Consider the following 25,901-nt stretch of genomic DNA (forward strand, 5'->3'; position numbering starts at 1 on the left):
CTTCCACCATCTTCTACTGAACTGAGCAATAGAGGTGTCCCATAATTCCTAGCCTAGTAGCTAGAAAACTGAGGATCCCACTACAATATGGAAAAGTTGGCACCATAGCGATGGGAGAATTTTTTCAGACTAATAGTTTATTCCCCGAAAAATGCAGATTTGGGTTGACCGAAACTATTCAGGGATTTGTATCAAGTTCATCATGTAGTTTCCACTCACCCAAAAAAAAAAAAAAAAAAAAAACCTCCAAAGGTTTTGGCAATGTTGAAATGAAACATTTTGTTTGGAACTGAAAAGGAGGACTACAGTCACAAAATGGACAGAGAGATGGTGGTGGTACTGTCACTTCACTTATCAGTGTTAGCCCAATGGGTGGGGCACTCACCTAAGATGTAGGAAATCCAGATTTATTTCCTCCCTCTGCCTGATGTGGAGAAGGGATTTGAAGTTGGATCTTCTATACTGCAGAACAGTGTCCAAGCCACTGGGCTACGGGATATTCTGATGTGGGGTTTTCTCAATCTCCTCACTGGGGCTGTTCCACTTTGTATAAATAAGAAGAGTGATTTGAACTTCAGCCTTCCATATCCTAGGTGAGTGCCCTAACTCACAAAATCAATGGCTATAAACTCATAGCCAGCAATTAGCACCCAAAATACGGGCTGGCAATTTACATAAAACAGGAGCTCAACGAATATGTGGTTCTACATCCTACAGCGCGCAAAGCCAGAGAACTGAAAAATCCATTATTCACTGAGCTCTAGGTGGCACTTCCTAGGTGGGAGGACATTATTACATGGAGACTGCTGAAAGGAGTTACTTCACAGTGCTTTCTGACAACTCCAAGTCCCAGAAACTGCTCCCCTTGAAGAAATCAAAAGGGAAGAACAAGGGAGAAAAGGAACCTGTGGAGGAGAGGAGAGGAGACGAGACTGTGCAAACACATAGAACCAGGTTCACAAGCATTTGTCAAGCTGGGCAGTTGGTTGCAGACAGTTAAGAACAAAAATGCATCCTGATTTTTGTGAATTCTGGATTCTAGGCAATTTTTTTACTTTAATAAATGACGTGGCAAGCCCAGAGACACCAAGGCTATGAACTGCCAAGTGTAGAGGTGCCGGGGCTTAGTCCTGGACTCAAATTAAGTACTGTATACATTGCATAAACACCACCCTAGCCCCGATGACCCAAAATGCCTAAGCCCCTTGAAAATGAGACTAAGGTTCATAAGTCATGTATGTGTTTTTCAAAATATTACTCCCTCATTTGTAGCAGCTAGTGGGTTTATATTCAAAGGTGTCTAGTAACCCCAGTTCCTACTGAAATCAGTGAGAACGTTAGGTGCACAGCACCTTTGAAAATGTGTAAGTCTGCTTCATTGAAACAGCAGAGCCTGGTGTCCCAGTGCTTTGCTCAGGATGTATGGGAGTCTAGTCTGTAGCCTGAGACAGAATCAGAAAAACTAAATATCTTTTCAGAAATTTTCTCTCTTAAGTGATGTCTGCTACACTACAAATAGGAACCAAGCTGGGGACAGCTGGGTTGAAACCAAGTTCCCTGATATGCCTGTATGTGTGGTGCAGTTAGGGGCTTTATTTAGGCCCTGATTTTATCCCGTGAATGACTTGTAAGGGACAGAAGCAAGGATGGAATTAATTTGTGCCACCTGAGTTGTTAATTTTAAATAATGTAATGTAGACAACTAATGGCGAGGTTGGTTGTAACAGAAATAAAGGAGTACTTTCCTGAGCTATGCAGACCGGAAAGAAGTGGTGAAATCCTGGCTCCACTGAAGTCACTGCCAAAACACACTTTGACTTCCGGCGGGCCAGAATTCCACCCAAGGAGTAAGAGGAAAAGAGAGAGGCAAAATGACAGGGGAAAGTACCATGTTACATAGGAGCAACCTGAGATTAGGATATAACACACTATTCCCCAAAGCTGAACACCACCAGGAGTCATTGCTATATATTGGAAATGACACAAACACGAGATGAGTGAGGTGTCTTCTATACCATCACTTGCCACTCTTCTAAAATTCTGCAGTAGCTGTGATTTCTCCTTCTGTTTAGTAATTACAGCCAATTCACAGTGGGACGAAATCTGCCAAAGCAGACCATATGGTGGAAAATTCCAAAGAACATAAGCACAGCTAGCAGGACGAAAATCACAGTAATTTAGATATGATAAGAGAATATTTGTTTTAGAAAAGATTTTCATTTAATCTTCATTTGAAGATTTTCATTTTTAATACTAAGAATGGGTGTTCTGGAATTGCACCTATTGTGAAATATTCTATATTATGCTTGGTGATAGGTTTACCATATTGCTGGGCCTATTGTTAGAAATGCTAGATTAGTTAGAAAAGGTGAAGTTACCAAGCTAAATGGACCAGTGATCTCCTAGTACTACTTCACAACAACTTCCCAGAGCTGTCTTGATTGACCACAGATCACTTTTACCACAGCTTTCCTCTGCTAAATTCCCTTCCCACCACCCAGTTCATTGATCACATGTCCCCTCATCCCAGTCAAAGCTTGTCTATAATGTTGACTCCCTGGCTTTTACCTATTTACTTATCTCAGGTGCTCTCATACATGCACAGCTGCGGTACCTAATCACCAGACAATTAAAGGCAGTATTGAGGGAACACCTCTGCTCCCCATCTTTCTTATACCTCTCCTCCTCCCTCTTCTCTATTTCCTCCAACTTGCTCATTGTGGGCTGGTCATACAGAGAGATTCTGTTATTGGAGTGAGTCTTTCTCAAAGTAGATATATAACATTTAGCTCACACAGTCTAATCTCCTCTTGCACGGTTTCCATGGGTGGGGTCCTGCCAATGGGAATGCTCTGCCCCCACGCCAGAGACTCTGATTCTGCTGTAACTAGTTACAGTGTCTCTTAGTGAGTCATGGATAAATAGGCTTCCCACCCACCACCTTTCTAGGCTTCCCACTCACCACCCTACATTGCTGCCTATGCTCCAGCACTACCTGACTTAGAGACCTGCATGCCTCTGGTTCTTTCTAATGCTGCCTTTTTTTCTCCTCCACAAATCATGGACCTGAATGCTTCTTGCTGCCTCTCATTCATCACTCCCCAACATTTCACACAAGTCAAGACATATATCCCCCACAAGTCAAGACATATAGACCCACTTCCTTCTTGCAATTCTCCCACTAGTGCCCATTCCTTTGAGTCACCCATTTTAGAAAAGTCACAGAAAATGTAACAGAAAAGGAGAACCCTTCTATAGTTTTTCAACCCTCCTATAGAATTGAATACAGCCTTGCTATAGAATTCTACAGAATGGCTAAGCAAACCTATATATAAGATCTCACCCTACTAAATTGCATTGATTGAGAAGCGATTTCTATAGAACTCTGTTGGTTTCCTTCCTATTAAGTTCCATCAGAGTTTTCCAAAGGGACAGCCAGTCCCTCCTGCTACTTCTTCTGACTGCCTTCACTCCCCTTTCCCCATCACCAAGCATAAAGCTATGCCAGTGGAGCTGCTATATTTCTCCCGTCCTTCCTAGCCCTGCTGGTTAGTAGCGGTTAATATGTTTACCTTCCAAGGGAATTGAATTTAATACACAGAACCTTCCCTTGAATGTATTCTTTTCAAAGGACCTGCACTAGCTAACACCTGGTCTGAACGTGACCGCTGAACCTCTCCAATCATATTCCGAAGTGATTTCTCTGAAGAGCTGTTCTGTGCTTTGGGGCTCAGCTCAAGCAGTTTTGAAGAATGCCCAAGGTGCAGTCATTAAGTAATTGTCTTCAGTTGCTTGTAAACACTGAAGCAAGGCAGCTCTCTGAACAGCTGGAGCACACCTGATGTTTTACTTGAGATCTGCTGGTTCCCCGTGTACCAGGCTGTGACAGATTGGGGAAGATTAAGGATGAGATGGTGGAAGTGCTGGGTACACATCTAGAATCACATTTCTTCTATAGATGGGCTCAAACTGTAAAATACAGCTCTGAATCCAAATTCATTTATGATTATAAGGCATTATATCAGCTCAGATAACAGTTTTTTGCATTGTTATTTTACTGCAGTGCCAAGCAACATGGGGTGAGGAGGGCATAGGGGTCATAATGTCTGTTTCAGGTTATTGCTGTAATGCAGAGCATTCCTGTAAGCACTCTACAAATGGAGAGACCACAACTGTGGTAATCAGCAAGTTAATACATGTGTGATTTATTTTGAAACAAAGGACTGGACAATGACTGAGCAGCAATAAAAATATAAGAGAAACCTTGCTTGTTTAAGTAGCAAACTAGCTCCCAGCATCAAGGTTGAAAAACGGCATAATAATAACTCTGATACTGTACACCCTGAGGATTCAACACTTCTTCTCATTTTATTTCCGTGAATGTGGCCAATAAGGTTGAGTTCTTGTGAACAGATGCACTGGTTTGGTAACTTAGTCCTATGCTGGTGTTAAAGTCGACCCCAGCATATATGTTTGCATTTAAACCTGTCGGACCCTGGTCTGGGTCTGACAGGTTTAAAAGAGCATGTATATTTTAAAAGGACATTATCAAGATATCCAATATATATTAGGGCTGTTGATTAAATCGCAGTTAACTCACGTGATTAACTCAAAAACTTAATTGTGATTAAAAAACTTAATTGTGATTAATCGCAGTTTTAATTGCACTGTTAAACAACAGAATACAAATTGAAATTTATTAAATATTATGAACGTTTCTTCTACATTTTCATATATATTGTATTCTGTGTTGTAATTGAAATCAAAGTATATATTATTTTTTACTATACATATTTGCACTGTAAAATTATAAACAAAAGAAATAGCATTTTACAATTTACCTCATACAAGTACTGTAGTGCAATCTCATTGTCGTGAAATGTCGAATTACAAATGTCGAATTTTTTTTGTTACATAACTGCACTCAAAAACAAAACAATGTAAAACTTCAGAGCCTACAAGTCCACTCAGTTCTACTTCTTGTTCAGCCAATCGCTAAGACAAACAAGTTTGTTTACATTTACAGGAGATAATGCTGCCCTCTTCTTATTTACAATGTCATCAGAAAGTGAGAAGAGGCATTTGTATGGCACTTTTGTAGCCAGCATTGCAAGGTATTTACATACCAGATATGCTAAACATTCATATGCCCCTTCATGCTTCGGCCACCATTCCAGAGGACATACTTCCATGTTGGTGATGCTCGTTAAAAAAAATGCGTTAAATTTGTGATTGAACTCCTTGGGGGAGAATTGTATGCCCCCTGCTCTGTTTTACTCACATTCTGCCACATATTTCATGTTATAGCAGTCTCGGATGATGACTCAGCACATGTTGTTCATTTTAAGAACACTTTCACTGCAGATTTGACAAAATACCAAAAGGTACCAATGTGAGATTTCTAAGGATAGCTACAGCACTCGACCCAAAGTTTACGAATCTGAAGTGCCTTCCAAAATCTGAGAGGCACGAGGTGTGGGGCATGCTCTCAGAAGTCTTAAAAGAGCAACACTCTGATGCAGAAACTACAGAACCCAAACCACCAAAAAAGAAAGCTGCTTTGGATTGTTATTGAGCAGAACCCGTCATCAGCATGGATGCGTGTCCCCTGGAATGGTGGTTGAAGAATGAAGGGACATATGAATCTTCAGCGCATCTGGCACGTAAATATCTTGCGATGCCAGCTACAACAGTGTCGTGAGAATGCCTGTTCTCACTTTCAGGTACATTGTAAACAAGAAGCATGCAGCATTATCTCCTGCAAATACACCTTTACCCTGATATAACGCTGTCCTTGGGAGCCAAAAAATCTTACCCCGTTATAGGTGAAACCACATTATATCCAGGGCTGGTGCAAGGATATTTTGCATAACATTGGTTCATTGAGGGGCAAATCCCAACGAGCCTTTATAGACCCCAGGGGCCAGCCGTGCCCAGGGGCTGCTCCCCAGACCAGGTTCCCCCCTCCCCGCCCCCTGAACTCCCCTGGAGGGTGCATAGCCCCCCCGTGAGCCCTCCCCACCCCACCCCGGCGGCCCTCGCCCCGAGTCCACTCACTGGCTTTGCCGGGCTTGGGCTGCTGCAGCATCTCAGCAGGGAGGAGCTACCTTCTGGGGGCTCCTGCAGCAGATGCATGGGGGCAGAGGCTCCCATGGGCCCACCCGGCTCCCCCCTCGCTGCGCTCGGGCTCTGCGGCTCCCGGGAGTGTGAGCCGCCACCGCCGCTGCTGCCCCTCCTAGAGCAGGCTTAGGGCCCCGCGCCCCAGTGGCGGCTCACATGCCCGGGAGCCACAGAGCCCGAGCGTGGCGACGGGGGAGCTGGGGGGCCTCTGCCCGCATGCATCTGCTGCAGCCTGCAGGAGCCCCCCGGGGGGGCACCAGGCCGCAGCCTGGACAGAGCTCCTGCCCCCCTGCGCTGCGCCGGCTCTTCCATGTCAAGGGCTCGCCGCCACCGCAAGCCGACGCTCTGGCTCTCTGGTGCCTCCAGAAGGTGGCTCCTCCCTGGCGAGCCAGGGCACTGCTTTTTGGCGCCCCCAGGGCCATCTTTAGGATTTATGGGGCCCTATGTAGTATTATTAAACTGGTGTCCCTATGCCCAGCGGCAGCCTGAACTTGCAGCCTGGCTGGGGCAGCGGTGGAGGGACAAGGCAGAAAGAACAACAAGATGCCCAGCCCGCCTCACCGTGGCGGAGAGTCACAGTTGCCTGCAGAGATTCCTGTACCCTCTCCCTCATGCAGAATGGACATGCAGAAGGTACCTAATTAAAAGCACTAAACTTGGGAATAAAAAATGTCAGTCACAGGTTTTTTGATATGCCCTGAAGTTTGTCAGAGATTTATTTGCAAAAACTTTGTAGTAAGGGCGAGTCAGCTGTCTTGCTGAATACAACATTAAATATTATGGAATACGTGATGCAGCTCGTCTCTGTTTTACATTTTCTTAATCAGTATTTCTAAGCTGATTTTATATTTTAAATGTACTCTTAAGCCTTCATAAAGTAATCATTCCAGATTACTACATATTTAACTCACTGAAATAGACATTATTTTAAATTAATCAGTCACAGAGGTTTAGTGTGTTCATAACAATGTTCATTGCTTTTAGAAAAAGGGAACACTAATTTACTGTGTGTGTGATCTCCATAACAATACACGTTTATGAAATTTCACCAACTTTAAAAAAATATGTTTCCAAAGATTTTAGGCATAACAAAGGATTTTATATCTTACTAAGGTACTGATTTTGCTTAAAACTAGTTCATCAGATAGTCAGAAGCAAAGAAAGGGAAACTCTTTGTCCAGCTGTCTGGAAGCAAAGGGCTGTTGCTTCCTTGGGGCGAGGAGGAGGGCGCGGGGGATGAAGGGAGAAATGGATGGACAGAAAGGACAAGAAGACTTTGGAAGTAAGTTTTTTTTTACTATAGTAATTAAAATGTGTATTTTAGATAAGGGTGGTCTTTTGAAGAATTTATTTAAAAAAACCACATGTCTGAAGATCCAAGCATTTAAGGCTAAAAATGATTGTGCATCTAAAAATCTATGCAAGGATTTTTTAGAGATGTGCTTTTATAATCTTCACCAACTCACTAATGAAATATTTTTAAAGCAAATTTTAAACTAAGGTCCTGTAGACTGACATGTTCTGAGTAAATATTACAGTAATGCACAACTGTTTTTGTCAGTACATTCAGAAACTGACAGTAGATACCTGGGGGTTGGCAAATGCCTGTTAAATGTCTTCATTACCCCTTGAATGGCTCTTTAACAGTTTCACTGTTGTGCTAATAGGTTTGGCAGGCTAGAGACTTTTTCTCCTTTAACTACTAGATCCCCTTCCCAGGAAGACTCAGAGCCTGCAGGAAGTGTCAGAACAGGGATAGGAAAACCAATAGGGTGGATACTAAGACCCAGTGGTGCCCCAAATTTTCAGGTGCCGCCCCCAACCACTTGCCGCCCTAGGCGACTGCCTAGTTTGCCTAGTGGTTGCACCGGCCCTGGTTATATCGAACTTGCTTTGATCCACCGGATCGCACAGCCCTGCCCCCCTGGAGCGCTGCTTTACCGCGTTATAGCCGAATTCGTGTTATATTGAGTCGCGTTATATCGGGGTAGAGGTGTATAAACAAACTTGTTTGTCTGAGTGATTGGCTGAACAAGAAGTAGTAACTGAGTGGACTTGCAGGCTGTAAAATTTTACATTGTTTTATTTTTGAATGCAGTTATTTTTTTGTACATAATTCTACATTTGTAAGTTCAACTTTCATGATAAAGAGATTGCACTACAGTACTTGTATTTGGTGAATTGAAAAATACTATTTCTTTTGTTTTTTTACCATGCAAATATTTGTAATAAAAAATAAATATAAAGTGAGCACTGTACACTTTGTATTCTGTGTTGTAATTGAAATCAATATATTTGAAAATGTAGAAAACATCCAAAAATGTTTAAATAACTGGCATTATATTATTGCTTAACAGTGTGATTAATTGCGTAATTAATTTTTTTTAATCCCGTGATTAATCACGATTAATTTTTTTTAATCGCTTGACAGCCCAAATATATATATAGATATATATAGATATATTTTAAAATATGTTTCTCTCTGTTTTAATAATCATCCCTTGGAAACAAGACAATGAAATTGGGTTCATTACCAGTATCAATTCCCCCACATTTTCTAATGAGATACTTCTACCACAGCCATCACCAGCTTTAACAGTCTAAAATGAACACACCAAGAATCTCTGAATCTCTCTCTCCCCTCTAAGGGAGGCTTTTATTTTTGTTATATTTGTTTATGGCAACCCTTGACATGAAAACTCATTTTTGAATTATTATAGGATTGCTTATAAGTACTGGGCCATTGGCAGTTATTCTTTCCTTAAAAAGAAATGACACTGAAGCATTTGTTTTGGAAAAAAAATACTAAGAATTTCTTGACTGCACAAACACAAAAGAGGAACAAAAGACAGATCCAAATGTTGCCCCTATGAATCATGACAGTGTCCATCACACTGTGGATAACAAGAAATTTGTTAAATAAAAATAATGTATCTAGTACTTACCAAAATAAGACCTGAGATTAATGAAGAAGTGCCTGTCAAGGCAACATAGAACTTGGGGGTTAATGTGTTCAAAAACATACTCACTGAAAGAGAAAGAGAGGAAATCATGAGTACAACAGCAGGACAGGTTCTCCCTTTTGGCTTCCCCACCAACTCCACCCCCACTTTGAATAAATTACGGTACTTGCTCACCTTAAAAATAAAATCATATAAAGCACATCTCTATTAGTTTGCCCACACATGATAAGATGCAGCCCAGTGTTCTACATACAGGAGTTCATTTTCACAACAGAGTTCATCACAAGGAGTTACAAATCACTTGCATACTCACTTGGCTTTTTCCACTTCCCACTGTACAATGTCATCACTGCATTTTAAAGCTCTTGAAAAGCTAAATGCCAACAGAGTAGTTAAGGCAGATAATACAGTATCTTTCATCCGCCCAACCTATCATGGGGAATCATGAATCAATCTGAACCTGGGCTCAACTCCCTGCTCCGCTTCAGACTTGTGACCATGGACAAACCACGTGGGGACAGATGTTTAAAGGTAGCTAGGCACCTAAAGATGCAGGTAGGTGCCAAATGGGACTTTCAGAAGCATGTAGGTGGCTAACTCTAATTTTTTGAAAATTCTACCAAGCACCTATCCGCATATTTAGGCATCTAAATATCTTTAAAAATCTGGCCCTTAGTCTCGCCGTCCCTCAGCACCTCATCTGTAAAATGGTGATGACAACACTTCCCTTCCTCACAGGGGTGCTGGGAGGGAAAAATACATCAAAGAATCCCAGAGTGTTGTGGTCCTCACCGGAGGACACTGCACCTCTCTGCACCACCCAAAGTGATCCAGCCCATGACCTACACAGGGTCAAACTTGATGGGGGGTCAGAGATATTGCCCAGGCCATGCCCAGCACTGTACACTCTATTGTTTTGTTTTCTGAACACACCTAACAGACTTGTATCTAACTATAAAACAGCCATTTAAAACTGATTGAAGGCATGGGGAGGCCGGTCGGTTCACTCAAGTTCTTTTCTGTGTCTTTAAGAATGATCCTTATTGAAGCTAAACAAACTTAAACTGAAATATGGAGAGGAGATAATGAAGGTATGCTATTAATCCTCAATGGCACGTGGTTACTTTTCAATATTCAGTAAGAAATAGGATTGTCTTCCAGAAAAGAATCACATAGAACTTGAAATTGCCATGCAGCAGCTTTGTGTTATTTCTGCATGCATCTTTTCTCATATTTTTCCTGAAGGAACTAGAAATTGTTAAAGAGTGTGTATGTGTGATTTTTCATTCTACTGAATTTACATTAGCACCAAACTGGCAGGGTGGAGTCAAGAACCAGGCCCCGTCCTTTTTGGTTCTGTGTTAGTTTTACCCCTCAAACAAACTGGAAACAATAGTGAGCCAAAATTTAGCTGGTGTAAATTCACCTACTTTCACTGATTTCATTGTCTTCAGTGGGAGCTATCCTTATTTACACCAGTTGAGGAACAGGTGCAATATTCAGGATTTCCATTGCACCTTATTTCTCTTCAAATACAAACTAACTGAAACATTAGTGCCTGCTAAATCCAGCCCCAAGCCATGCTGAGAAGGAAGAGAAATGCAGAGACTTGCTCTGCATTTTGTTCTAATAGTTTTGCTCTATTCAAACCACCCACACATCCTTTTGAAGAAAATATTCCTCATTCTCGTGTGCAAATGTAAGCTTGAGACATAATCAAACTGGAACCCTGATGGTGTCACTGATAAAATTATAGTCTGCCAACTAAATCTACTGCCCTTCTTAGGCTAATATATTCCTACAAAAAATCATCTGCTGGGATATTGCTGTACATGTGTGCCGGTTATTACTTTGCTACAATGCCAATGATGACTTCAGTGGGTCAACGGCAGCAGCCTTTATTGAGGTGCTTCCCCTTCAGTTCCCATGAGCAGGCGTAACCTAATGGGGCCTGGAACGTTAGAGTTTGTCATATTAAATCGCCCAAGTGGGATTTGATTTCCCAATGTTTTAACGACAGATTGAGTGATTTGCCAAAATACTAAAGTTATGGTGCCTTCCAGCTTTAGAAACTGGGACATTGATATTGGCCCATTTGGAGTCTTGGTGGAATATTGATTCCGTCCATATCACTTAAAGCAGCATTTTCTGTTGAGTTGTGAGAGGGCACTGTTGCAAAAAGAGAATTTTCTGTCTTGAGAGCCGATGAGTTAAGCACAGCCACAGTGTGTGGCTGCTGGTGAGTATTTGCTTCCTGGACCCAAATCTGACATCAGGAATCGTAACATTCAAAAACCAGTAGGAGAACACTTCAACCTCTCTGGCCATTCAGTAACAGATTTAAAGGTGGCAATTTTGCAATAGAAAAGCTTCAAAAACAGACTCCAACGAGAACCTGCTGAACTTGAATTGATATGCAAACTAGATACTATCAATTTAGGCTTAAATAGAGATTGGGAATGGCTGAGCCATTACACACACTGAATCTATTTCCCCCATGTTAAGTATCCTCACAGCTTCTTGTCAAACGGTCTTAAATGGGCTATCTTGATTATCACTACAAAAGTTTTTTTTCTCCTGCTGACAACAGTTCATCTTAATTAATTAGCCTCTTAGAGTTGGTTGGGTGACTCCCCCCTTTTCATGTTCTCTGTATGCATATATATCTCCTCACTATATGTTCCAGTCTAAGCATCCGATGAAGTGGGCTGTAGCCCACGAAAGCTTATGCTCAAATAAATTTGTTAGTCTCTAAGGTGCCACAAGTACTCCTGTTCTTTTTGCAGATACAGACTGACACGGCTGCTACTCTGAAACTTGGCCTATGTCTGTTCAGTCACTTTGCTTTTTTCTTCAATTGAAAGAGTAATACAACTGTTAACCCATGCCAATTATTCTGCCACAAGGTATTAATCCCCCCATATGTTTCATTATTAAAGCAAATTGTTTTCCAATGTGAAACCTATATTTCCACATCCATCAGACTAAATACAGGAGAAAACGTGGTCAGACTGTGCTCCCCTTGAAGTCAACGGGAGTTTTGCCTGAGCATTAGTGGAAGCTGGGATTTAGCTTTTCTATATTCAGCGCCAACTGCCTGATTTTCCTAAAGAGCCTATTCGCTTTAATTATTGTTAAATCCCAATTGCTTCCAAAGGCTTTTGTAGATGGCTGAAATATTTTTAGTGTGTTTGTGGAAATAATTGAATATATTGCAGGCTGTAGTTATTCTATTATTCAAATCATTTTGGGGGAAAGGATCTAACGCAAACTGCTAGATACTTTAAATGACCCATTTTAAAATTAATTTTAACTCAGGCTAATTAACAGCTTTACTCATAAATTCATTGAAAATGTATTTTGTACTGAAAGAGCAAACTGCATGTTTGTGGAGGATACATTGTATTTTGCATACATATCAAAGAGGTTGAATCCCTGATGTATGTCTAAAACGCAACTCAATCTTAATGCAGCTTGTTGGACCCTCCATAACTGCAGTCTCAAAAGTAAGTTATAACCCTTAGATTTAAAGTTATTACCGCAACATAGGGCTCACAGACAGGGTGGGAGTGGAACAATGGTGAATGAAGGAGTAGGTGAAAGTTCAAGGGCCCCACTCAGACAAACCAATGTTCAGAATTCCTGCTTCTTGAGTTTTGTCCTCCCCCTAACCATCTTTAGAAGGGCCATAACTCATTTGGGACAAGTGTGCTCAGGTCAGACTGGGGTGTGTGTATGAGTATCATGGCCCCTCTTCCCTTCAAATATAAATAAAGAAGGCAGATTTGAGGTTAACCACACATTAGGGTGTGCACCAAGAAAAACCCTAGTCCCATTATAGGGGTTTTCCCTGAGAAGCTATTAAGAGTTTTTACTTCTCCAAATAGTCTAAAGAAATTACCAAAGAAGAAAAAAAACACCTAAAAGTTGAACAAAGCTAGTGTGTGTTTCAAATGTAACCCAAATTCTTGCAAATTTTAAGTAGCTTCCTGCTCTAAGGTCTCTTGGTGTAAATTAATAATCAAAACTTGAAAATGTCAGTGCCTTGGAAATGATCATGTTTGCTTCTACCAGAAACAATTAGCATCTCTGTGCGGTGCACAGGAAAATCCAGATGCCCATTTACTAAGTTCAGCCACCTACCATCATGCTAGAGCAAAAGGCCTGAATCAGAGTCAGATTCAGATATCTGAGGCCTGTTCCAATGGTCACGGGAGTTAATGGAAAAGACTCCTGTGGACTTCAGTGGTTGTGGATCAGGGCCCTGCTGAGAAAAATGATGAGGCAAAATGTGGCATAAAAGCTGTCTCTAGCTTCACATGAATAATATCTGGCAGCCTACACAGAGTTTTACATTATCAAAGCACTGGACCTGTACTAATACTGACTAATTGAGTAAGAAAACATCCTGGTTTGAAGCAGACACCTTTCACTGCTCCACTGATATTTTTTTCCCTTTCAACATTTTGGGGGAGATGATGAAGCCAGCAAATTATTCTCTGGTGTCAAATATGCATAAGGCCAACCCAGGATATCAAAACTCAAGTAGAATATGTGGCTCTTGGCAATAACAAACATGCTAATGTTTCTATACTTCCATGTATTTTTAAAACATTTTAAAAATAGTTTAATATTTTTCAATCCTTTAATGAGTCTTTATTTACGGTAATGGGTATTTAAAGGAATCTTGAGTTCCGTGGTTTATGGATTTTGAGTATACAGATATGGAGAGAGAGATCAGTTCATACTGCATGAAAGCAGCTATTGTGATGCAGATCTGCTGTAGCATGGGCACCATGCTGCAAAAAAGCAGGGACATTACCACTGGTCTTCACAATATAATGGTGACATGAGTTCATTGCACAGCTACTGCTAATTGTAAACTGAATGGAAGGGTGGGTCAGTTGGAGCACTCAGACTGGCTAATGTACTGGCAGCAATAAACCCTGTACAATCCAACTGAAACGGCCCCCCCATTAAAAAATCCATATGTCTCATACTTTGAGGTTTTCTCATCTTCAAGAGCAAACTCAAGAGAAGTCATTTTCTGGGGATTAATAAGCAGATGGGGATAGGGTGACCAGATTGCAAGTGTGAAAAATCAGGGCAGAGGGTGGGGGGTAATAGACACCTATATAAGACAAAGCCCTGAATATTGGGACTGTCCCTATAAAATCTGGACATCTGATCACCCTAAATGGGTATAACAGCTGCTGGGCGGCACTTTGAACCTGAGTTTCATTCCCAACTCTGCCACTGACCTCCTGTGTGACCTTGGGCAAGTCACTTCATCTTTCTGTGCCTTTGTATCTTCCTCCTCCCTTTGTCTGTCTTGTCTCTTTCAATAGTAAGCTCCTTAGGGCAGGGGCTATCTTTTACTCTGTTTTTGTATGTGTTTAGCACAGAGGTTGGCAAACTACGGTCCGCGGGCCACATCCGGCCCGCCGGACCGTCCTGCCCGGCCCTTGTACTCCTGGCTGTGGAGGCTAGCCCCCAGCCCCTCCCCCACTGTCCCCTCTCCCCTGCAGCCACGCTGCCGCGCGGGCAGCACTCTGGGCAGCGGGGCTGCACACTCCGGCCGAGCAGAGCGGCAGCGTGTCTAGCTCCGGCTGGGCGGCGTGGCTGCCAGACATGCTGCTCTGAGTGGCATGGTAAGGGGGCCGGAAGTTGGATAAGGGGCAGAAGGTCCCAGGGGCAAGTAAGGTGACGGGGAGGGGGGTTGGATAAGGGGCAGGGAGCAGCGGGCGGTTGGATTGGGTGCAGGTTCTGGGGGGGGCAGTCACGGGACAGGGAACAGGGGGGTTGGATAAGTGTGGGAGTCCCGGGGGGCCTGTCAGGGGGCGGGGATGTGGATAGGGGGCAGGGCAGTCAGGGGATTGGGAGTGGGGTGGATGGGGGTGGGATCCCAGGGGGCAGTGGTCAGGGGACAAGGAGCGGGGGGGGGTTGGATGGACTGGAGGTTCTGAGGGGGGGGGGGAGTCAGGGGGCGGGAAGTGGGAGAGGGTGGATAGGAGGTGGGGGCCAGGCTGTTTGGGGAGGCGCAGCCTTCCCTACCCGGCCCTCCATAAGTTTTGCAACCCCAATGTGGCTCTCGGGCCAAAACATTTGCCCACCCCTGGTCTAGCACAATGGTCTGATCTCAGGTGGGACTGCTAGTAACACAAATAACAACAACAGTAGTAACGAGCAGGTGATGTAAGATGGAGGGAATGAGAATGAGCGATGAAGGATGATATGGCTGTGATGAACTGATTCCATTCCTCTCCAGACAGTCTAATGGTTGGGGGGGATTTTAAAGTGGAGAATTTGTGTAAAGTATAATATTGTTTCTGCTTGTTAGCTGGACTCTACTGCAACACACTTTCAACCTTAACTCCTTTATAATTAATTTTTTGTTTCTTTGCAAACTCATATAAGACCCTGTCAACACTTATTCAGATCGATACCATTTTAAGATATCCAGGACTTCTCTGTTGTCTTAGTTGTACTTCAGTGCAATACTGCATGGGGAAGTGTTCCAGTGTGGTTGTGACTGGGGATTTCCTTTCTTCACTATGCAGCATTGCAAAACTCCTCAGACTGAAACTGCTTGCGTGCATGACCAGAACATGTACTGCAGAAAGACATCTTAACTGTTGGGTCAAGTTGTGGTCCCCTTCTATAATCATGTACACATCAGTCGGAGAAAAGTAAGGTAAGTTCTGATATCACACTGCTCGAAAATGAGAAGCCTTGATGCACTGTGCTGGTGCTGGTAGTGTGGTTTCTGAATATTATCATTTATCCACATTCTCTATTTCCTTTTAGACATGCATCATGCTCCTTCCTCTTGTAAGAGAAAGCACCACAGTATGTACAGCAAGAGAAAACCCAACTTTCTGGAGGAAAAGCTACCGCACACATCATGAGCCAGATAAATTGGCAACTTGTTAAATGCTCCCTCACAAAGCAATCCCACTTATGCTATAGCTGGAATGCTATCTCAGTTTATTTCATTGCACAGTGGGCTAATTAGATGAAAGTACTGCAACAAATTTTGGAAAAATATAGATAGGCTACGTGGTGTTTGTTAAATCTAATGTGCCTATTACCTTTACTATACCTTAGACCGAGGCTTTACATAGGTTTATGAGGTTTAGCCTTTTAAAGCTGTACTAAAATGAAAGCCAATTACTAAACATCATTATATGGAGTCACTTAAGACAATTAATGGCTTTTGTTCTAAGTACCAGATCAGCACAGTTCAACCTACAGACAGAATAGGTTTTGCCCTTTTCTGACATGCTAAGCTATGGCTGTATTGATTCCATTTGATTTTGCATGTGCAGCTGGAAGGATCATTATGTTCATTATTAGTTCAAAAAGCACCTTTCATTAAAGGTTTACTACGAGGATTAGGTTCAATGCCTTAGATAATAAAGATTAGAGTAGGCAACCCTCATTGCTGGGTGATAACTCAGACATTGACCAACTGCTGGCATTTGTGAAACATCAACAAAGGACAAAAAGTCTCACAGACTCCTGCATTGTAGGAAGACCTCTGAACTCTGGGGTCAAGTGTTGGCCCCTTTCAATAATCATGTGCATATACCTAGTCCTCTCCCGGCCCCTTAGAGAGACAGAAAGAGACAGAGGACCTCTCTCACATCAGACTTGCTTGTTGGCCTTTTATCCAAGGACCAGGTGACCAAGAAGCTATCACCTGATCCCTCATCTCAAACCAATCACCTGGGAAGCAACTAATTAGGCACTGGTAGGCGAAGTCTAACTCCCAGAAAAGGCCATCCCACCCCTGTGACAGGAAGAATGAGGGGGCAGGCACAGAGTATTCCTGTTGCAAAATCTTAGTGAAATCGTTTAGAGAAAGGGGGAAGGAGCCTGAGATTTCTCCCCTCATGTACCCATCCCACCTCATACTGTGTGGTGACCTACTATCTGGCTGAGAACTAGAGCTGGTTAGGGCATTTTCCATCCCTCCAAAAAAAATGTTGATGAAAACAATACATTTTTCATTGTTGTTGAATTTTTTTCTACAAAATGTTTCAGGTATTCATCATAAAAACAAACACTGAAAATTGTTTAGTTTTCAGCAACCAAAAACTGAAAACTTTCAGCTAGTCAGACACAATTTTTGGGTTTAACGGAAAAGTGTCACCTGTCTGGTCCAAATTTTTCAGTTGCCAAAAAATTAGAATATTTTGTTGTTGTTGTTGTTGTAAAGAAAAATCTACAAATTTTGTCAAAAACAGATATTCCAAAACAGAAAATGTCTGTTTTAACTGAAAGGCCATTTTTGTAAAAAAATAAAAATAAAATAATAATAATAAAAAATTTTAAATGAAAAATCTTGATCCACTCAACTGTCAACATCAACATGGCACCTAAGATAGGCTGTGCCTGAGCAGTATTAGGTGTCTCCTTGCACTGGCTGAGCAGAATGTGTTTGTAGCATTCCCTGCTCTTGTTCAAGGAATCTATATTCTAACCTCAAGAATCTTCCTGTATCCAACCTCTATATTTTAGGAATTGCAAAGATGCTGTTCACCTTGGTATCTAAGAAATTGTGAGATGCTTGTGAACAACATTAAGGTCATGGAGACCTGCCCGGGATGCATAGTAGCTAATGTCATTATCCTATTACTGAAAATATATCTGTGCTTCCTGCTTACATAACGTCTGCTGTTTGTTATGGGAAAGATGAGTGCCACAAGGACTCCTCGTTGTTGTTGTTGTTTTTAGAACAGGAAAGTGCAGTAATATTTTTTCAATAATTGGTGCTCTGGGTAATGTGGCATTGAAAGTAGGAAAATCATTTTTTCATCAAGTGTGATTCATTATTCCTATAATTAATGCCCCACTTTTAAGATACTCCGTTGAGACACTCATATAGTAATTTGTACCAAATGGAAAGGTGCTACAGTATGAAGAAATCTAATACCACATTTCCTACATTCCTGGGAATTTTCAGGGAAGGTTTAGCACTAAATTAGACCATGACAATAAAACATATGTTATCTGGAGGTTTCAAGGGTGTCAAAAGTTTTTGATGATTAGGAGGTTTCTATGGTAGCTCTGCAGATATCACTGAAGTTTGCACTCAGGTCCTGATGACAATCCTGTTTTGTGTAACATGGACATGGATAAGTGCGGTACACATACGGGATATCTAATTGAAAACATTCCAGATTTAAAGCACATTGCAACAATATGTGTTCTAATATGGCTAAATGTAAAGGTTTATATCTGGGAAAAAATGTGTAGGCCACACTTACAGGATGGTGGACTCTATCCTGGGAAGCAGTGACTCGGAATAAGACTTGGGTGTAGGGGTAGATAATCAGCTAAATATGAGCTCCCAATGTGGTGCAGTGGCTAAAAAGAGCTAATGAGATCCTGGGATGCATAAATAGGGAAATGTTGAATAGGAGTAAAGAGATTATTTTACCTCTATATTTGGTACTGTGTGACTGCTGGAATACTGTGTCCAATTCTGATGCCCAAAGGATGTTGATAAATTGGAGAGAAGAGCCACGAGACTGATTAAAGGATTAGAAAACCTGCCTTATAATTGTAGACTCAAGGAGATCAATCTATTTAGCTTAACAAGGAGAGGGCTAGGGGATGATTTGATTACAGTCTATAGGAGACCTACATGGGGAACAAATATTTAATATTTCAATAATAATTGAATCTAGCAGAGAAATGTATAACACAACCCAATGGCTGGAAGCTGAAGCTAGACAAATTCACAGTGAAAATAAGGCATAAATTTTTAACATTTAGTGTAATTAACTATTGGAACAATTTACCAACGTTCATGGTAGATTCTCCAGCACTGACAATTTTAAAATCAAGACTGGATGTTTTTCTTGGAGATCTACTCTAGGAATTATTTTTTTGAAATTCTATGACCTGTACTACAGTCTATACAGGAAGAAATAATCTATGATTACAGCAGTCCCTTCTGGCCTTAGAATCTATGACTCTACAAAAAGATATAGTGGAAGGCTCAACAGAACACAAACTGCAAATACCTCCCCGCAAAAGTGTGGCATGAATAAATGAAACGTATAACACTGCAATCTATTTGAAGTGAGTATTCAAGTCCTGACCATCCCGGTATTGTTTTATAATTCTAACACAGTAATAATCTATATAACTAAGTCCCTAAACATCTTTGGAGGTTTAACAAGCATCCAGCAAAGGGGCCTTTATACAGTCTTAAAGACTCAGAGAGGAATGTGTTTTTATTGTTAAAATAAACGGAATAAACTCAATTAATATATAGATATAGATAGAGAGATACAGTTACATACACAGACTGGATGGGCTGGGGAGATAAAAAGGAACAGGAGTTTCTCTTGTGAAGAGTATAACATTTTTCCACCCTATAAGTTTAGCTTGCAGCAATTCCACTCGTTCAATAATCCTGCTGGATCAAACCATCTAAGCAGAACTGGGTGAGGTAGTTGTTGGGTGGGGACCTCCAACAAACACCTGCACTATTGGTGCTGCATTAAGTGAAGTTGGTGATTCAATAACTGACATTCTTCCCTTTCGGTCAGTAATGGAGCTAGGGGGCATTGATTCTTCAGTCCTGATTACCCGTGGTCACCAAAACCCCACCACCTTAAAATCCAGTTCATTTTAAAAATGAGTGAAAAGTGGTATCCCTGCCCATAAGTCCTCCAGCCAATTTTTGTGGTTTTTGCATTAATCACATATTCCCATTTTTAAAAATCTTTAATTCTCACCTGTTGTTGTGTGAAAGACTCACAGGAACAACGGGGGACACTAACTGACTGTGCAAGAGGATCAATGAAACTGACCACACACAAAGTGCTGTCAACTGCATAAAGAAAAAGAAGCCGAACAACCAGTTTTTTCATGAGACCTTCATGATCTGTTTCAATGGGTGACATTTCAGCCTTGTTTCTCATGATCAGTGAGTCCTTATTGAGAAGGGTAAACAGACTAAGCATCTGCTTGGAATGTGCGATTCCCTCAGACAGCAGAGACACTTACTATGCCCATCCTTTAGAGGGCTTAGTCCATAACAAAGACAAATGCAAAGTGCTCCACTTAGGAAGAAAAAATCAGTTTCACACATACAGAATGGGAAGAGACTGTCTAGGAAGGAGTACGGCAGAAAGGGATCTAGGGGTTATAGTGGACCACAAGCTAAATATGAGTCAACAGTGTGATGCTGTTGCAAAAAAAGCAAACATGATTCTGGGATGTATTAACAGGTGTGTTGTGAGCAAGACACGAGAAGTCATTCTTCCGCTCTACTCTGCTCTGGTTAGGCCTCAGCTGGAGTACTGTGTCCAGTTCTGGGCACCGCATTTCAAGAAAGATGTGGAGAAATTGGAAAGGGTCCAGAGAAGAGCAACAAGAATGATTAAAGGTCTTGAGAACATGACCTATGAAGGAAGGCTGAAAGAATTGGGTTTGTTTAGTTTGGAAAAGAGAAGACTGAGAGGGGACATGATAGCAGTTTTCAGGTATCTAAAAGGGTGTCATAAGGAGGAGGGAGAAAACTTGTTCACCTTAGCCTCTAAGGATAGAACAAGAAGCAATGGGCTTAAACTGCAGCAAGGGAGGTCTAGGTTGGACATTAGCAAAAAGTTCCTAACTGTCAGGGTGGTTAAACACTGGAATAAATTGCCTAGGGAGGTTGTGGAATCTCCATCTCTGGAAATATTTAAGAGTAGGTTAGATAAATGTCTATCAGGGATGGTCTAGACAATATTTTGTCCTGCCATGCGGGCAGGGGACTGGAATCGATCACCTCGAGGTCCCTTCCTGTCCTAGAATCTATGAATCTATGAATAACAGGATGGAAAGGGCTTGAAGCCCGCAGGTTTTGAGTCCACCATTAGAGGAGCCCTGTATATAGAGTCTGGACAGTGAAGTTTGGTCCAGACACCTGGTGACTGGTTCCTGGCAACTGAAGCAAGAGATCAGAAGTGGTTCTGATGATTTGCAGAAGATTTTGAAGAAGATTATCCTGAGCTAAGAACTAGTGGTTGGAGATTCCCCCAGTTGTGTCTTGCTGCCATGGGCAATAAGAGGGAACTGAGGAAGGGCTGCAGCTGCCCTGCCTTTTATGCCCTCATACGGGAGCTCATACAGGAGCATGAAGCATAAGGTCGGGGCCTTTTTCTGCAGTAAAAACAGCAGCCTCGAGATAAGTTGCAGAGAGTCACATCCTCAGGTTCCATCTAAATTGCACCAAAACAATGTACTATTGGCCTATTAAGAAGGCACTCCTGTCTTAATAGTACCCACCATCACCAGATAAAGAAACAGATCTTAAGATATTTAAAGAAAACTTTGTTTGGTAACACTAGGGTTACCATATTTAAACAATCAAAAAAGAGGATGGGAGAAGCCCCGCCCTAGCCCTGCCCCATCCTGCCCTAGCCCCGCCCCTGCCCCTTCCACTCCCTCCCACTTCCCGCCCCGCTAATAACCCCCAACCCTCCCCCCCACTCCTTGTCCCCTGACTGCCCCCTCCTGGGACCCCTGCCCCTAACTGCCCCCCAGGACTCCACCCCCTACCTAAGCCTCCCTGCTCCTTGTCCTCTGACTGCCCCCTCCTGAGACCCTTCCCCCATCCTAACTGGCCCCCTAGGGCCCTACCCCCTACCTGTCCCCTGACTGCCCCAACCCTTATCCACACCCCCACCCCGAGACAGAAACCAGGTACTCCCATGCCCCATCCAACCACTCCCCACCCCCTGACAGCCTCCCCCCCCCAGAACTCCCGACCCATATAAACCCCATCCCCTGACTGCCCCCTCCTACCCCTACCTGTACCCTGACTGCCCGAAACCTTATACCCCCAACACCCAGACAGCCCCCTCCCCCGAACTCCCGACCCATCCAACCCTGCTCCCTGTCTCTTGACTGCCCCCTCCAGAACCTCCCAGCCCCTTCTCCGACCCCCTGGCCCGCTTACCGTGCCGCTCAGAACAGAGTGCTGCGGAGCGACGTGCTGGGCAGTAGGGGAGGGGGAACAGGGGGAGGAGCTCCAGACTGCTGGAGGCCCGAGGCGAACGGCCAGCCGGCGATCTGCGAATGCAGGTAGGGGGAGGGAGAGAGGAGGGGAGTGGTCTCAAGTTGCAGGGGAGAGGAGGGGGAAGTGGAGGAGGGGCTCTGGCTACCAGAGCCCCGTGCGAGTGGCACGATCCGGCCAGCTGCCCTGTCAGCCGCGCACGCTCTGCATGGGGGGGAAATCCGGACATTTACAAATTCCCCCCGGACGCTATTTTTAACTCAAAAAAGCTGGACATGTCCGGCAGAATCCGGATGAATGGTAACCCTAGGTAATACTCTGTCTGGAAAGAAACCACTTACTAACAGTTGTGATTGTGAAATCTATACTTCTCTATTGTTTTACCTTTATGGTCCCTACTTCTCTATTGTATCGAGTCTTTAATTGTTTCTGTCTGTTGCATAACTAATTTTGCAAGATTTGAAACAACTAAAGTGGTGGGGGTCTCCTTGGTTAAATAATTGTTTCGCAATATGTTAGGACTGGTTAAAGAATTGTTTTGTAATACTTTAGTAAACATGACTGGTTAACATATAAATAGACAGGACTCAAGTTTCATTATAAAAATTGGGGTCCAAGAAGAAATGAGAGAAAATTCACTTCCAGGACCCCGCACCGCTCCCGATCAAAGCTGCCAGAATACTCTGCATGACCATGTCGTGCAGCAACCGAAGCCTGCCTGGCCAGTAGGAGGAAGATCGCCTGAGCACTTGGGAGTGGTGAGCATTGTATGCTTAGTGTGTGTATTCTGTTTTGATAACTCTTAAGAAATAGAAGTTAAGGATATTCCTGTGTAAGGCTCTTTCACTGGGAAAAGGTCCCACAGACCCGTAGAGTCCTGCGTCCACCAGGAAGGGGTGTTAGCCCTGAGCCCACGAAGGGGTAAAGTTGTGTCCCGTACTTCCTGAGTACCAAAAGAGCAGGTAGGGGGTGAGAACCCTAAATTGTGCAGGTAGCAGAAGAGGCTCAGGGCACATATGTCGCCCTGCTAGGCATTGCTAGTCTAAAAAAAAACAAAAAAACTGGCCTTTCACTCTTGGCATATGTGCATCTCCAGTAGGCTCCACACAGACAACACAATCAAAGAACCTGCATTTCCCATTGTAAGAAGGTTATTAACCAGAGTCCCCTGGGCAAGTGCCAACTTGGGTAATTACATTCCACCTGCCTACATTCCACCAGCAAGTTCAACTGGCTAAGGCATACTTCACTTCTGTCCTAAAACTGTAGAGTAATGTTATTGTATTTCACCCTTGAGATAGCTGCATTTCAGTGATGGATGAAATGATCTTTTGATGTAGGCCCCAATCCTGCAATGAGTGCTATGTGAGTGGATTCCTGTGCCTACAAGGGAGTTCACTGCAGGACCAGGGCCATCATCCTTAAAGTGCATTGGGATAAAAAAGCCCTGCCTAAATATTGGAACAATACTATCACATGAGGGAGGGAAAAATATATAAAGTGCACTTCCTCATTGCATTATTTAAATTATATGGGGCGGGGGCTGCTAATAAACATTAACAATAAAGATTTTGATTTAGCTTTCTGATTTAGACTTTAGTAATCTTCCAGAGGAAAAGGCAGCTGAATACATATAGTATTTTGCTTACTGAATATTTGATGCTTTTGTTCTAAAAATAAATCATGGTTAAATTCAGGAGAGGGTTGAGTGCAATTGAGTGTCCTGTTCAATTTTCCTTTTCTTTTTAAAAAACGATTGAATGTCTTCAGAGGCGGCTGACATTTTGAATGCAAGAAGGAACAGAAAGCAGCTAAACACCCACTGAACAAGAGGACACCTAAAGAGGGCTGCCTCAGCACCACACAGAATTCTCACTCAGCCTGCATCAAATGTCAATGTTCTGAGAAACGCTGCACAAATGTGCTAATCCAAGCACTTAATATTATCCACCAATTATTCTTTCAGCTTTTCTCTCTCTCTCCTTCTCCAACTGAATAGCTTGGATACAGAAATGAAACATGCAATGCCATATTAGTTAAGCAAACAGGGCACTGGCAGTAGGTAAGGTGAGAGTCATGTGCCATGAATATAAATGTTACAGGACTAATTATAACCAGTATTTCTGTACATACCACCTGTTACAAATCAAGCAGTAGGGAAATGTTCTGCATGGCATTCCATACCAGACTGCAGATAATTGATTATAGCTGAAGCGCAGGTCTTGCAGTGTGGAAAACTGATTTTTTTAGAATGTTTCTGTGAGATTAGCAACTTGATGCCTGTCATTCTTGCATTAGTTGCTGGAAATATTCAGTAAATATGATATGGGGCAGAGAGGTCAGCATTCCACCGTAATGTCTGCTTAGTAATAAGCATTTGCACTTCTATAGTATCTTCCATTTAGGATCGCAAAGAGCTTACCAACACTAAGGGCTGTATGGGCGAGCAGGGAACATAAGTGGGAGTAAAACTTACCCACATGCTCCTGTGCAACCTCCCTGGACCCTGACTTGAGCAGCTGTGGGACCTCAGAGCTTCTTAAAAATCAGGCCCACAATGCCCCAAATTGGGTGCCTAAAGTTAGTGCACAATTTTGAAAATTTGCCCAGTCATACAGTGAGTTAGTGGCAGAGATTGGAATAAAACCCAGGAGAACTGACTTCCAGTCCCTAGGGGCCTAATTTTCATAAGTATTGAGCATCCACAACCAGCGGCAGCTCCAGGCACCAGCACTCCAAGCGCGTGCCTGGGGCGGCAAGCCACAGGGGGCGCCCTGCCGGTCCCTGGGAGGGCAGCAGTCAGGGAGCCTTCGGCGGCGTGCCTGCCGGAGGTCCGCCGGTCCTGCGGATTCGGCGGCGGGTACGCCAAATCCGCGGGACCAGGGACCTCCCTCAGGCATGCCGCTGAAGGCAGCCTGCCTACTGTGCTTGGGGTGGCAAAAAAGCTAGAGCCACCCCTGCCCACAACACCGAGCAAAGCCAATGGGAGCTGCAGCCCATCAGTTCAGAAAATGGGCCATAAAAGGTAGTAGCAGAAAAACAGCAGGTCAAAGAACCTCTTCTTTGGTTGCACTGCAGATGGCCTCCATCAGTCTGTTTGAATCTGCCCATGCTAGTGACCACTTATAGTAACAACTAACCTGGGATTTCCACTACAATCCCCCTTTTTCTCCTGCCCTTGGTGTTTACATACTCAGAACATTCTGAAAAATTCTCTTTGAGGCTAAAACTTCCCACCTCTGGTCTTAGTGCCGAGGTGAATGTTTCTGGGAAGTCTGGGGGGAAAACCCTTCAGTTGTTTTTAAAAGCGGAGAACCCCCACCTCTCTCTCTCACACACACACTTTTCCCAAAATAACTGTTCAGAGGCTCGCGTCCTAATGGGCCCTTCTGAAATGCCAATATGAAAGCAAACCTAAGAGTATGGCTGAATGCTTTTCAGACTGCCAGTCTGCTCCAAAATACGGGGACTTTTAAACTTGCTAAGTGTGTCTAAGTGCTCTGCATTCTAGCATTTAAATGACCAACAAAACCATTATTGCTCATTACTCAAAGCACAGAAATAGCAACAAAAAGGAGAGTTTACTTTCCACCTAGGAGATGCTATTAAAAGACCCACACTTCGATAAGCACCCAGTGAGGTAACATGGCTTCTGGAAGGGGAGGTGGGAAACCTGGGCTCTATTCCCAGCTTCAGCATTGACCTGCTGTGTGATCTCAGGCAAGTCCGTTTGCCAATCTGTGACTCAGTTTCCCTGTCTGCAAAGTGAGAACGATACTTACCTTCCTTGTAAAGGG

At 43.1% G+C, this 25,901-nt stretch overlaps 1 protein-coding gene and 1 long non-coding RNA gene across 13 annotated transcripts in view; one reads left to right on the plus strand and one right to left on the minus strand.

Moving 5' to 3' along the window:
* ST7 (suppression of tumorigenicity 7) overlaps positions 1-25,901 on the minus strand; it is a 216,389-nt gene that overhangs the window by 100,562 nt on the left and 89,926 nt on the right. For 4 of the 12 annotated variants that reach the window (XM_005285756.4, XM_024108954.3, XM_065565202.1 and 1 more), the window contains exon 2: positions 9,066-9,148. The exons of 3 other annotated variants lie outside the window; for them this stretch is intronic. In XM_005285756.4, coding sequence (XP_005285813.1) covers positions 9,066-9,148 — 83 coding nt within the window. 5 more of the 12 variants (XM_008172552.3, XM_008172557.4, XM_042843753.2 and 2 more) reach the window with 4 other exon arrangements.
* Positions 13,991-17,294, plus strand: LOC135975366 (uncharacterized). Its single transcript, XR_010592364.1, has 2 exons — positions 13,991-15,777; positions 15,891-17,294. It is a non-coding gene; the product is annotated as an uncharacterized LOC135975366 (long non-coding RNA).

The sequence above is a fragment of the Chrysemys picta genome, chromosome 1, assembly GCF_011386835.1.
Source record: "Chrysemys picta bellii isolate R12L10 chromosome 1, ASM1138683v2, whole genome shotgun sequence".
NCBI lineage: Eukaryota > Metazoa > Chordata > Testudines > Emydidae > Chrysemys > Chrysemys picta.